The sequence below is a fragment of the Tubulanus polymorphus genome, chromosome 3 (assembly GCF_964204645.1).
Source record: "Tubulanus polymorphus chromosome 3, tnTubPoly1.2, whole genome shotgun sequence".
Taxonomy (NCBI): Eukaryota; Metazoa; Nemertea; class Palaeonemertea; order Tubulaniformes; family Tubulanidae; genus Tubulanus; species Tubulanus polymorphus.
This window is the reverse complement of record NC_134027.1, coordinates 11,558,307-11,573,097: the sequence shown is the minus strand read 5'-3', so window position 1 is coordinate 11,573,097 and position 14,791 is coordinate 11,558,307. Positions and strand designations below refer to the sequence as shown.

General features: G+C 38.1%; 1 protein-coding gene across 1 annotated transcript; it reads left to right on the top strand.

Moving 5' to 3' along the window:
* The first annotated feature begins 5,210 nt into the window (after positions 1-5,210).
* LOC141902506 (cytochrome P450 2U1-like) lies at positions 5,211-8,026 on the top strand. Its single transcript, XM_074790271.1, has 10 exons — positions 5,211-5,375; positions 5,536-5,619; positions 5,697-5,801; positions 5,908-6,004; positions 6,116-6,274; positions 6,357-6,571; positions 6,724-6,849; positions 6,952-7,056; positions 7,325-7,453; positions 7,532-8,026. The coding sequence occupies exons 1-10, from the start codon at positions 5,252-5,254 to the stop codon at positions 7,888-7,890; spliced, it is 1,503 nt and encodes a 500-aa protein (XP_074646372.1). The 5' UTR covers positions 5,211-5,251; the 3' UTR covers positions 7,891-8,026.
* The last annotated feature ends 6,765 nt before the right edge of the window (positions 8,027-14,791 follow it).

The window sequence follows — 14,791 nt, the reverse complement described above, 5'->3', positions numbered from 1 at the left end:
GAAACACGCGAATCTCTTAGGGTTTTCTGTGAAGTAACAGAAAACCCTAATAATAAATTCATCGATTAAGATACTGTATTATGGAAAAAAGGTTACGCCATCTGTATCAATAATTCTGTTCTTTGTTAAATGTCATGCAAGTGTTAACACTTTGACGAAAAAAACATTATCAATGATTTTATCTAATTTTGTGCACATATAGAGATTTACATCAGTTGGTGTAGTTTTGTTTCAATCCGTCGATAATCACTTAATAATTACAACTTGTTTTTATAGATTTTCAAAGTCACGCAGTACAAAAAAAAACATTCTACACAAACTTCAAAAGAATTTTTGAATAACAGAATAATATTGAAATTAAAATTGAATTAAGATAGACTAGTTTATACATCCATGGCTAGACAAAACCTGGTCACTCACGATTGATAAAACGCTACATCAGTGTTGTGACGATTATGTAGAGAGAATCCCGCAATGATGATATCGAAAAACAGTCCGAAAATGTTACTGAAACCATGTAGGCCTACTAAATAGTCAGGAATGTTCAGTTATTATTGTGGGATTCTCTCTTCACTATTGGTCACTGTTTTCCAGCTCCAGACATGAGAAATTTTGCGCATTCAAGTTTCGAACCTTTCTTGCCAATTTAACCGATTAACGCAGTCTAACAGATGTTCCTTTTTACTAAACGGCAATAGTGACCTTACTGTTGAGATAAAATGTGTACTTTTATAAAAAGAGTTGACAGCTTTATTACTGTTAATCATAGTAAAATAAACGCCTTTATCTTATGATTTTCTGCGGTTATCCGGAGAAATTTGAGCAAGTGCAAAATTATGGTATCGTTCTAAAAACTTTACATCACTGTATAATTTCGCCCAGTCCTGGAAGTGGCTGCGTCCTCGGTGATCTCCGTCGCTCTACGATCCTAGTGTACCGCACCCACCTGTGGTATACACGAGACATTAAGGTTCTTGGTGAATGCATAAACATCCTTCAACTATAGAAGTCTCTAACCTTATGTTCAATATCATCTCGCATTATAATGCTTTTGCGATTTGTGAGGCATAGAATCATTAACGTAATAAAAGACTTTATCGGATAGAAATTTACTGACAAGGCTAAAGAATTGATAATGTGTTTACTTTCTCAGTCTGCTAAGCTCAATAGTTGACCCAGCGGGCCACACCTATCCTGTACATTATCTTTCTTTTAATCAAAATCAAGCTTACCAACACCGGCAGCTATAAATGAACTGATTACAAATTGCCGTTTTACAAAAGCGACCAGGCCAATTATGAGAAATTTATTAGCAATAGATTTTATTTCAACTCTTTTCAATTTTGTTTCGGATTATTTTTGATATGTTTCTCTTGAATACGGTTCGCAGTCTAGGGGATGACTTCAAGACTTGTACGAGAAAATGATGGTGGGGACCTAGAAAATGTTCAAGCCATATGATATTCGTATAGCTCTTATCTCTTTCGATAGTATTGAATAAATTTTATAATTAAAAGTCTTGTTCGATTTGACGAAAATATATAAGGCTTAAACATTGATTTCGATTGAATTCGTCGGTGGGTTCTAAGCGATGAACGTTGATTCGCAGAACACTGATTTAATATGGATGTATCAACACTGCTGATGAGAATAAGAAATTTGATATTGAATCACAACTCATTATGAATTTAAAAACATCTGCAAACACATATAGATATAACATTCACTCGGCTTATATAATACGATACTTTACTATGATACCCACTTCATCGGCCGATGACAACATGGATTTCAAAAACATATTCGGTGAGATGAATTTGACTAACGATGAGAAAACTATGTGTAGTTCTCGTCACGAAGTAAGCGTGTTTATATACTATGTAAATGTAGCTCTGATCGGACCGGTAGCGATCATTGGTGTCATCCTGAACGTCATCAATATAATAGCTCTGAACAGGCAGAGGATGGCAGCAGCCGCGGTCTTCATGTTAGAATTTCTGGCTCTACTCGATATCGGTGTTCTTATTACTGGATTCATGTATTTCGTGTTGAGATACATGTACGGTAATAAAGGAGTCAGTAAACACGGGTTTTATTACTCGGGATGGGGTTTTAATTTATCGCTTGCGAAAAATATCGACCCGTTGTACAACGCGGTATTGCAAACGAGAAACTGGTGTCTCGTCTTGATTTCTGTTGACCGACTCATAGTTATAATGGCGCCGCTGAAAGCTAAAATTTGGTCTACGAAAGAAAACGCGATTAAATCGGTCGCAGCTCTAGTGGCTTTCGTCGTCGTTTTACAGACTTTAAACTACTTATACGTACACAATTATCATTTAGTTCCAGGTATAAATCGGTGCACTGGAGAAAATCATTTAAAAGCCCGAAATGGCAGCCCACTGGACCCAGCTACAATCTATGCTATAGACAATGCTTCATACATCATTTGTTTTGTAACTTTACCGCTCATTTTGCTTATTATCATCAACACCGTGCTGATCATTTCACTAGCAAAGAGTCAGAAATCCAGAGAATCTATGATGCAGAATGATCAAAAAGTAACCAGTAGTCATAGACAAGCTACAAAAATGATTGTCGGCATCATAACCGTGTTTATAATATGTGAATCGGCGCCCTCTATTGATAGATTGGCTAAACTGTTTTTGAAACACGGCTATCCGAGAGCTATTGAGATCAAGCTTAATTATCTGCGTAGAATTTCCCTATTTCTAGTGATTGCGGACAGCTCTTTGAACTTTTTCGTATATTTCTTTTCAAACTTTAAATTCCGCCTTGTCGTATTGCAGCTGTTTAATAGAGATGCTCGTTGAAATAAGAAATCTTTTTCGCGTTTCAATGGACCATCTAAATATTCGATATGAAAATAGCATTCTTAAACCGGAAAGCATATACAGTCGAACCTCGTTAGTGCGATTCACCATACAACGAACACCTTAATAATACGATGAATTTAGGAAGTCCCCGCCCTTTCCTACATAAGAATATTTGCTTAGTGCGATCACGTTCGGAACCCCCGGTATCACTATGTAAAATATATTCGATCTCCTGTTCATTTCTGTAGTAAATAAACACGCTTAGTACGATGGTCCATAACGGGTTCCCACTACTATTATTGAACTGTTTTTACCAAATGGTTAATACGAAATTCGGTTTGTATGAGTTTTCATTTTCCCACTGTATTAAAAAAATCTGGTTGACTCAGAATGAAACTGATACAATCCTCCACCAACAAGCACACGCACGCACGCACGCACGCACGCACACACACACACGCACATACACACATGTATGTAGCTCTGATCGGACCGGTAGCGATCATTGGTGTCATCCTGAACGTCATCAATATGATAGCTCTGAACAGGCAGAGGATGGCAGCAGCCGCGGTCTTCATGTTAGAATTTCTGGCTCTACTCGCGGGGGCGCCAAGACGGAATTTTCTTTGTTTTGGCACGCCAAAACGAACTTTCAGAGAAAATTGGACGCTACTTCCTCAATCAAAATCATTTGGAATAAAATTCTCACTGAGGAAACCCTCGCAAAATTACAAACTCTGGCATTATTCTAATTTGTTGAAAAGCCAAAGAATTTATTTTGAAACTGATGGCAGTAGCGAACATCGCACAAGAAACCTGCAAAATTGGACCCACCTTATTCAAAGATGAAAAGACTAATAAGGATGAGAGATACTTTGGTTTGAACAAACTAATGATCTGTAGAAGAATTCTGTGTGTGTGTGATATTCACTGCGCGTTAAGAAATATTGTCAACATTTTCGTATCTGCTGGAAGTTGGTTTCATCGATTGAGACTTTGAAATCAAACGCGGAATCGGAAAAGCTTTTAATTGGTAAAATCATCCTGACAAGTGAAAAGTGATATATATCATACCTAACAACCCGTGGTGATATCATTGTATCGCCATCATAGATACGCGCTAATTAGTTTATCTCTATTGAGATATACGTATATCGCGTTTTGACGACATAATTACTTCGTGATATTTCCTCTAGACTGATTCACACGAGTTCCAAATACGTTTCCGTAGCACATTACTACGGAAGCCCCTTGGTGACATACGAGATAATTTCTTTCATAATTTCGAATTTCGCTTGACGATAAAACAATGTTTGCAGGATCAATTTTTACAAAAGTGGCATGCAGACATAAATAATTCTATCAAATGCTCATCATACCGACTGCTTAAATCTGATTGGGGCCAAGAACATTGCTTTTCTTTTTTACCGATTCGACAACTAGTTACGATTTGTAAATTTAGATAAGTAATCGTTACGGTGATGAATTTCATTTTATTTTTGAGTGCGATGCCTTTAAAGATTTGAGACAGCGTTTACCTGTCAGTTTTTTTTATATACGAAGACCAAGCGTGTATGCGATGCAAACTATCTTTACTAGAAAAAAACTCATCTTTAAACTGTCCTTATTTATTCAACATGCAAATGTCGTATGACAATTTAATAACTTTAAAACTGCTTTGTTTGTTGTTTCTGTACTGTACTGTACTGTACTGTACTGTACTGTACTGTACTGTACTATATTAGAAACTAGTGAAAAGCCCGTGGAAACCACGGGTGATTTTTAAACGTAGAACTTCCCACTTATAAGTTCATTGCACGCGAATTGAATTGAGTGGCCTATTATGTGGTGTGCCCATAGAGACCGTATGGGATCTCGGGACCGACTTGACCTTTGCCCGAGGATACTGGGGCCCTTAATCACATACTGAAAATTTCTAATTTCTTCCAATGGAGGCCCAATGTAATAGAACTGTAGATAGAAACAAATATGTAAAGTGCCGATATGATCATTTCATAATGTATGAATTGTACGCAGTAATGAAGATTTGAACCCGCACGAAACAGAACTATAGATAGCAAACAAATGTGTTAAGTACCGGTATGATCATTTCATAATGTTTGAAAAGCCCGTGGAAACCACGGGTGATTTCTAAACGGTACCGTAAGTACCGGTATCGCGTCTATTGAAAAATATATGCGGTCGAAACCTGTACCTCAAACTAAAAATAATCTCTATAAAAGTATGTAAATGTTCAAAATATCAATCGTTTCAAACGCGTAAGATCATTCACATATTGTAAATAATCGATGAATTGGGTCAGATCTACTAAAAAATGACATGGATATCGCCTAGTACTGCACCGTACATTAGTATGCAGTGAAATAAATACCAGTACCGGTACACACTTCAATATGGATGCAATAACGTTGACAATAATTGCTTGTTTTCTCGCGATTGTCTACTTGATTTTGAATCGAAAACGCTACAATCTTCCACCGGGACCTAAAGGTTATCCTTTCGTCGGAAATACGTTTAGTAAGTCTATGTATAGAATTCGAAGAGAATTTCGTCAGTTTGCGAATGATACGTGAGAGCTTTGTTCGTGTACCTTTTTAATAGTGTAAAAACGTGCAATGAAAGTAGCCAGTCCCTCTCGTTATGTCTAACGATATATAGATATTTTATTTCATGACAGAGCTCAAAAAAGAAGGTCGACCACTTTATAAACACTTCATAGAATTGGCAAAGGAGTATGGCGACATATTCAACTTTAGACTAGGTAACTTCTAGCTTATTTCTTACGTGCGGTTTAGTAACTACGATATACATAAACGTTTGTTTATTCTATTTTGACAGGAATCGGGAGACCAGAAAACGTAATCGTATTAAACAATATTGATTTGGTAACAAATGCACTCGTTCAGAGTTCTGACTTCGATTATCGGCCGTCGTCCTGGTCATGTAATTAATTATTCTCATCTGTTTTATTCTATCAGTTAATATCTAAGTCGAAGGCTATATAGATGTGTTTGATAATTTTCTGAATATATTTATCTTTTTGTTCAAGTTGAATTATTTGGGGATGGAGGGCGAGATATATTTGCCGGCCGACCCGACGATCCGGTTTGGAGAATACAGCGTAAGATAACTACAACTGGTCTGAGGTAAACATCTTTCCGCCTATATTATTGCTACATTATGTTTATATATGTACTTGGAGTAATCGTGATTACTCCGCATGTACAAAAAAATAAGGATTGTTATTTACTGTGTAGGAATTTCCTGAGTGGATCCAGACTGGATAGTAAAATCCAAGCGTCGGTAGAAAAAGGTGTCGCTGAATTCGATAAAGTTATTGGGAAACCAGTGCAAATCAAACCCATTCTTAATCTCATGATTTACAACGTAATCTGTGATATGCTGTTTAATTTGCAGTAAGTAAAACATATCTCATAAGATTTCTGTTCCGTTTAATGTAGATAGATTATGCGACTGAATTTAGATTTTGACCTAAAGGTTTGATTTCGATGATAAAGATTTCAAAAATCTGTACACATATTTGGCGGAAGTCGATGAGATATTCGGTAATGGTTTGTTAGAGGACGCTATGCCCTTCGTGCAGTATTTGCCATTCAAAACGAGCAATACTAGAAGATTCATAGAACTCAACGAACGCATACTTACTTTCTTTGAAATACAATTTCGTGAACACGTAAACAAGTACGATCCAGGCAGGTATTTTTTATTAATCTATTCGTGAATTGAGAAACTAAGATACGTGTAATTTGCATGCACTTGAAACTCTATAATTCGCAAAAACTTAATCTTTAATTTTCTGATATGTGTCTAGAAGTAAAAATGAAAATTTTCCAAAATCTTGCAGAGAATATCGGAGATCTAATTGACTTCCTGATTAACGCAAGAGAAAAACTACGCGAGGAAGATGCTGAACTAGCTGAAAAGTTCTCTGACCGACATCTCATTCAAACTATTAGTGATGGATTTACCGGTAAAATTGTTATTCCTACGTATGTTGGCATTTGATGAAGTTGTTGAAATGTTTTTGAAGAAACGTAATACAATAATATGTACATTTATCTATTGATATTAGCGGGAGTGGATACATCAACTCATTCACTGAATTGGTTGTTTTACTTCATGGCAAAACATCCCGAAGTACAAGACCGAGTTCACAAAGAAATAGATGAATTAATCGGTATGAGAAATACAGTAGACTCCGTCTAGAGCGGTACCGGTCTGGTCGGTCATCCGTTCAAACCGGTAGATGAGATTTTCTGTCCCTACTGTTTGTCAATGTGAACAAATCTGAAAATCTATACCGGTATTTGTCTAGTATAACTTTTGAACATTTTGCGGGTCTTTTCCTGTAGGCGGAGTCCACTGTATATATACGTTGATTCTGAAATGAAAACTAAAGATATTTATGATTGATATTTATCTTACATTCATTTTTAACTTCATAGGTAATCGACAACCGACTATCAATGATAAATCAAATTTGATTTATTGTGAGGCGGTCATGCTTGAAACATTGCGAATTTGCCCTGTAGGTCCACTTATATTTCGGGCAGCCAGTGTCGATGCTAAACTCGGTAAGCTCAGCAATCAGTACTCTTTAGGAGTTCTATGTCCCACACCTGACCACGACAATTTTAATTTGAATATTTCAGATGGTTATGAAATACCAAAGGGTTCTCAAGTTTGGGCAAATATATATGCATGTCACCACGATTCGAGAGTCTGGATCGACGCCGAGGATTTCAAACCAGAGCGATTCATTGACGAAGATGACGGTAAAATCGTCGCTCGTCCTAAATCCTGGTTGACTTTTGGTGCCGGAAAACGAGCCTGTATCGGTGAAAACTCCGCCAAACATCAAGTATTCGTGTTTTTCGTCAGCTTGATGCAGAGATTTACGTTCGGTTTCCCAGACGGAAATTATCTGAAGCGTAGACCGACAGAATTAGATGATATCGGTGTAATATGTATGGCAAAACCGTACGAGGTGATCATCAGCGCTCGCTCTTAATTCGAGAACTATTATAACGAGATTGATATTTATTTGACTGATGCAACGTCATGTTTTTGACGCCGTAAACCGTCGAAATTAAATGTTTATATTTATACCTATGAATGAATGAATGACTTTTTATTCTGCAAAATAAATTGTGACATAATTACAGGATCATAGAATGAAATTACAATATGCACAAAACATACATACACATGCACATGCACTATACATACATAGATCTAATGGACATAAATATATACATAACATACATATAATTGATGCAACAATATACGCGAGCTCATACTTGCACGCATCAGAGGCCTTCAATTTTTAGCCCACTTGGGGCTTTAGTCCCAGCGGGCTATTTCGTTCACTTTTCGACCGTCGTCCGTCCGTCCTTTCGTCTATCCGTCCGTCCGTTCGTCCGTCCGTAGACGGAATCCAGTTATTTTGGGAAGTTTTGAAGACGCTTCAAGGTAATGTCTTGATTTTTGGTCTATACATGTATCTACCTTAGACACATCTTCAGCCCAAAAACCGGCCCTCTCAGATTCAAGATGGGCGACTGGCAGCCATTGTTGTTCGCTAAATTCAGCACTTTTTACACATTTTTGAGTTTTCGAGGGAAATTTTTAAGACGCTTTTATCAATTACCTTGATCTTTCAGATATATTTGTATCCTCCAAGGGCCCATCGGCATGAGAAAAATTGTGTCGATCGGACTCAAGATGGCCGTCCTGTGGCCTATTTTGTGCCCAAAGATGTCAATTTTGGCCTGAATTCTGAGTCCTGTTACTTCTTAATGGTTAGCCATATTTCATGCAATTTGTGATGGGTATTCTTTGAAATGACATCTTTTATACCTGAGATCAGCCAATTATGACGCAATTGGCGGTCATCTTGGTGTCATCAGTACTCATTCGTAGGTGGAAAAAGTATTTCCACATTATATTGATACCTAAGCATATTTTGTTACCACAATCAATTGAAAAGTTGTAGCTCATGACATATTTAACGATTGTGATGAGTTTCAAGGTCAATAGTTATTCTATATAGTTACCAGGGGCCGTTGAAAAGTAGAATAGCTTAGTATTTCCTTATTATATTGGTACCTAGACATATTTTGTTACCATGATCAATTGGAAAGTTGTAGCTCATAACATCTTCTATGATTTGAGTGAGTTTCGAGGTCATTGGGCTTTGCACATGGTCACTAGCATTATTTTTCTGAAACTAATCAATGTGTCCATCTATGACTGATAGTCAAGATTAAATATGGTTTTGAATAAACACCTCCTCAATTAATGCATTGTTGTGTCAATAATGTGATAAACTACGCGATTTTCCCGCAAATGTTTGCAAGACGTAGTAATAAGCGGTCCAATACATGGTCGAAGACTTTAGGCAAGTTTGAGGACATTTGGAATGTCACAAGAGACCCAACACCCAAAATGCCGGTACCTGAATGATTAAGAACGCAGATTTGAATTGCTGTTGAAACCAATGCACAGTTAATCCCAATAGAGACCAAGCGCATACGAGCATACGCAAGTTAGTTTATAGAAATATCAAAATAATCAACAGAACACATTAACAACATTACTATTTGAGCCAATAACCTTTAAAATGAATATTTGATATGAAATTGCTATTTTAAGTGAATATTACACGATTGTCGCTGCTGTAACTAGGTAACAAATAAATGTGTGCATAAAATTAATGCCGGGCTATATGCGCTGCAATAAACCATTTTACAGTTGCTAGCCGCCATTTTGTTAGGGTACTTTTGTCCCGTATTGTTGGGTCATTTTTTCTCTTTTTTAAAAAGTATCCGTGATGTGTGTTGTATCATATTTCATCTGTCCATGGATGGATTTTGACAGTTTCAGCAACATTCAAACCGCATAAAGCTCTAGTTTTCAGTTACGTAAAAATCATTTTTTAAATTTGCAACAATGCGACATGAGAGCGATATAAAAATTGGCGGTCAGTTTTTTCCGTGCGCATAGAAATCAAGGGTACTGCACTTTGAAGTTCGTAATTTTCAGAAATAATTTTCTAAAAAATCCAAACATTTCAAGAACTGTGCGCATAAATGCCTCCTTTCAGGTGAACTTTGAAATTTTAAGATATCTTGCCTAGTTTTTTCCCTATGGCTCTTTAACTGCAGCGCGTGTATTGTCATTCCGAGATTCGGCGCTGTTTTCTTTGCGTGTATTTCAGTATATGGGTGTTATTTTTCATTTTTACTACACTTGTTTCTACGGAAAATGGTTTTAATTGTTGGTACGAGTATCAGGTTTTAATATTACGTCATTTATGCAATAATAGATCGAAGACATTTGAGATGTTGGAGTTTAAGGGATTTTTTTGACCAGTTTTAGCAGCGAGACTGAGCGGCATTTTGATCACGTATTCGAAGTTGCGCGCGGATGAGAATATATAGGCCTATATTGAGATGGAAGAAGAAAAGAAATATAACACTCAAAATCGAGTATGATGACCATTTAAATCAGTAGTCTATCAATTAATTTACATAAAAATCTACTGAAATTAGATGGATGGAGAAGTGGTCAAAAAGCTGGACAAATGGGGTGGGGCAAATATTCAGCTACTTTCTATGAATACTTTCTATTAAGTACACACAAGATTGATTAGCTCGGGAAGAAAATATAAGAAAACATTTTCTTGCTTTGGTGGTGAAATATCAAGTATCAAGTCCTAATGTCAGACACATGTGATTAAAAGTAAAACGTGAAATCTACCATCACAAAAACGCAAGAAGTGTGTGGATTGCATTTACAACAAAAGAGTGATATTTTGGGTTTTCTTGGGTGCATGTACGTAAGCCTCTGCCTGCTGTAAAAGCGGCTACCAATACAGCCATTACGAACTAGCGCCGGAGAACGGAATACAGTATTAATGCCGTTATATTTAAACCTGATACTCGTACCAACAATTAAAACCATTTTCCGTAGAGACAAGTGTAGTAAAAATGAAAAAAATAACACCCATATACTGAAATACACGCAAAGAAAACAGCGCCGAATCTCGGAATGACAATACATGCGCTGCAGGTAAAGTGCCATAGGGAAAAAACTAGGCAAGATATCTTAACATTTCAAAGTTCACCTGAAAGAGGGCATTTATGCGCACAGTTCTTGAAATGCTTGGATTTTTTAGAAAATTATTTCTGAAAATAACGAACTTCAAAGTTCAGTACCCTTGATTTCTATGCGCACGGAAAAAACTGACCGCAAATCTTTATATCGCTCTCAAGTCGCATTGTTGCAAATTTGAAAAATGATTCTTACATAACAGAAAACTAGAGATTTATGCGGTTTGAATGTTGCTGAAACTGTCAAAATCCATCCATGGACAGATGAAATATGATACAACACACATCACGGATAGTTTTTAAAAAGAGAAAAAAACGACACAACAATACAGGACAAAATACAGGACCCTAACAAAATGGCGGCTAGCAACTGTAAAATGGTTTATCCCCAAATTCAGGATTATAATAAAGCGATTCGGGCCAAGTAAGAAAAAAATTCCCGTGCAATATGCCGCGCAAAATATATATTGCTTCGTTTCCACGGGCCACAGAAACGAACTTTTCCGCGCAGAAACGGGTGCAAAACAAAGGTTCGAAGAATTTTACCGAAACGAGCGCAGAAAAGGACCTTCGATTTTGCGCCCGTTTCGTCGCGGTCATTTCTCGTTTCAGAAACGAACTTCAGAAACGAACTTCGTTTCTTCGTCCGTCCGTCCGTTCCGTTTACCGCGCAGAAACGAGCGCAGAAACGAAGCAATACATTTTTTTGCGCGGCATATTGCACGGATTTTTCTTCAACTTGGCCCGAATCAGCCACCATAAATAGATGTTTACGATTTTATTTTTCGTACATAAATTGTCATTATGCTGCATATACATGGTTGTGACTGATAAATTACCCGGTCTTAACAAAGAAAAAAAACGGGTGTATAGGTCTCCGGTTTCAGTAACATCCTTTATAGGTGTCATTCATGAACGTCATCAGTTCAGAACAAACAGAAGATGGCAGCAGCCGCGGTCTTTGTGTTCGAATACCTGGCTTTACTCGATATCGGAGTTCACCGGTAGTGGATTTATGTATTTCCTGTTGAGATATGTTTACGGTAATGGATGAGTCAAAAACACCAGGTTCTACTACTCATTAAATGCAACTCGGTTTGCTGATAAAATCAGAACTCGAACTGATGCCGAGAAAGGATCAGTGATTTCTACTAAACCAGCATCATTACAATCAATTAGATGACCTTGACATTTACAGTTATCTGGACATATGAATTGCAGTAAGATTCGTCATCAGTGATATGTATACAATTTACAACGCCATCACAAACTTCAGATCGAGGTAAACATCGGTTTTTCTGGCCACATTTGAACATGCCGGGACATGATAAAGTCTTACAGTTTCGCTCGTCTTCTGATTTGGGAAAATCGGATCGGCCATCGCACACCTGTCCCATCGGTATACAGTAAGATGTTGGACATTTCACAGTACCAGCTGGACATTGGAAATCACTACAACCGTGCATATGTTCGAGTCTTCTACGGGTAACCAATCGGCATCCTTTCTAAAATACATCTATGGCGTCTAGAATAACAATAAGGAGAATCGAAAGAACATCTTCGTTCATCGGACTTCATCGAACTTCATCGGACTTCATCGAAGTTATATGCCATATAAACTACCAAGATTTACAACCGCTTATTGAAGCCCATTCTTCACCAGTTACATTAAAGGAACATAGCACGGAATGCGCCTCATCTGTGACAATATCGAAGGCAGTCGTTGACCGTTTCACTGTTTCGATATATGTTATCTCATCCCTGAATATAACTGATTTTATAGCTAGAATTCCGCCATTTGTAGCCTTTGCTAGTATAGCGCCATACTGATGTTCATGATAAAATGTTCGAATCAAATGTTGAATTACAACATCATTGGATACTATACCTATTTCACCACATCCTCCCCCGGCAGGGATTCGAACCTGATGGCATCGAGATTGCCACGGCACGAAACCCTGCCATAATCGACCGTGTGCGCAGATACATGCGCAGTTCAGATGATGTGATTTTTAGCCAATCAGAAATCCCGTTTTATTTTAGCCCGGGTTTTCCCATTTATAGTTCTTCCTTGAAATTTGCCTCAACGATTATACAACGAGCAATCTGATTGGTGCCGCCAGTTTTCGTTCGGAAAGCTGCGCATGTACCTGCACCCGGTCTACTGATGCAGGGGTTCGTGCCGTGGCTGTGTGTAGCGATGCCATCAGGTTCGAGTCCCTGCAGAGGGAGGATGATTTCGCCACTGATTGTAAGACACATTTCGCCAGCTTCCCGAATTGCCAATCTGCGACTATCCCAGGCTGTAAGTATCTGATAGCAATGTCCGTGTCTATACCAATCCATCCTCTTAGACACGTAGTGTTAACTATTTCAGATGTTCGATAACGATAAGTACCGTTTTCGTTTAAAGCATTGAATTGATTGTTGATATATGAGTTGTTATTTGTGTCTTTTTCACAAATGACAGTTGTTCGCGTGATCCTCGATTTGACACGGGAATCGAACCCAGTTCGCTGATCCTCGTGGATTATTCAGTATCATCGCTGTACACGGCATATTGACGTCATTTATCGGTTGTTTTCGTAGAGGAGATATAAATCCTTGAATAACTTCTGGTATCGTGTCGTAGTCGGACAGTTGCTTTCGATCGCAACCGACATAAGCTCATCTGCGACGCGACGGAACTGAGCGCAAGGGTTCAAGAGACCGCATATACATAGTAAAAATTATGACCGCTAGTTAGCGTCATTCGTAATTAATCATAAACTTTCAAATTCAAGTATTTCGAAATGTTAACCAAAGTTTCAGCACAGCGGATGACTGGACCGAAGATCTAGAAGCAAAATTGGTAGAATTATGGTGTGAGCGGCCATCTTTATATGATGTCGCTAGCTCATTGTATTCAGACAGAATCAGAGAGATAAAATAAAGATCTTAAAGAAATAGCTTTTCTAATAGAAATGTATTTCCCAATAATTCAAAATAAATCAAATTTATTCTCAAAATGCTAATCCCGTGACCATCTGAGCCGTTGCAGTTGCCAGTAATCGAGACCGACATAGGGAAGCAACTGGGAGGATCTCGTATCCCGATAGTCGGCCTCAGTTGCTGCGAATCGGAGCGCAGTCGACATAAGCTGGGCTGCGATCGCGGTTGCTCTCAGTTGCGTCGGTAGGAGTCAGTAGGCGCCGCATATGCATAGTACAAATTATCACCGCTAGTTAGCGTCATTCGTAATTAGTCATAAACTTTCAAATTCAAGTAGTTCAAAACGTAAACCAAACCTTCAGCACGGCAGAGGACTGGACCGAAGATCTAGAAACGAAATTGGTAGAATGATGGTGTGAGCGGCCATCTTTATAGATTTCGCTAGCACGCTGTATTCAAAACAGAATCAGAGAGATCAGTCTTAAAGATGGAAATAGCTTTTCTAATAGAAATATATTTCCTAATAATTCAAATTTATTCTCAAAATGCTTATCACGTGACCATTTGAGCCTTTGCAGTTGCCAGTAATCGTGACCGACATAAGCAGGGAAGCAACTGGGAGGATCTCGTATCCCGATAGTCGGCCTCAGTTGATGCTAATCGGAGCGCAGTCGACATAAGCTGGGCTGCGATCGCGGTTGCTCTCAGTTGCGTCGGTAGGAGTCGGTAGGCGTCGCGTTGCTTGTCAACATAAGCCAGTGCCTGTTTGGTCGTTACCGGTACAATCACGGCATGGTCTATCTCAGCATCTATTTCATCAGGACACAAAAGGCTAGCCTAATGTCTTTGTGAGAAAACATTGCCTTC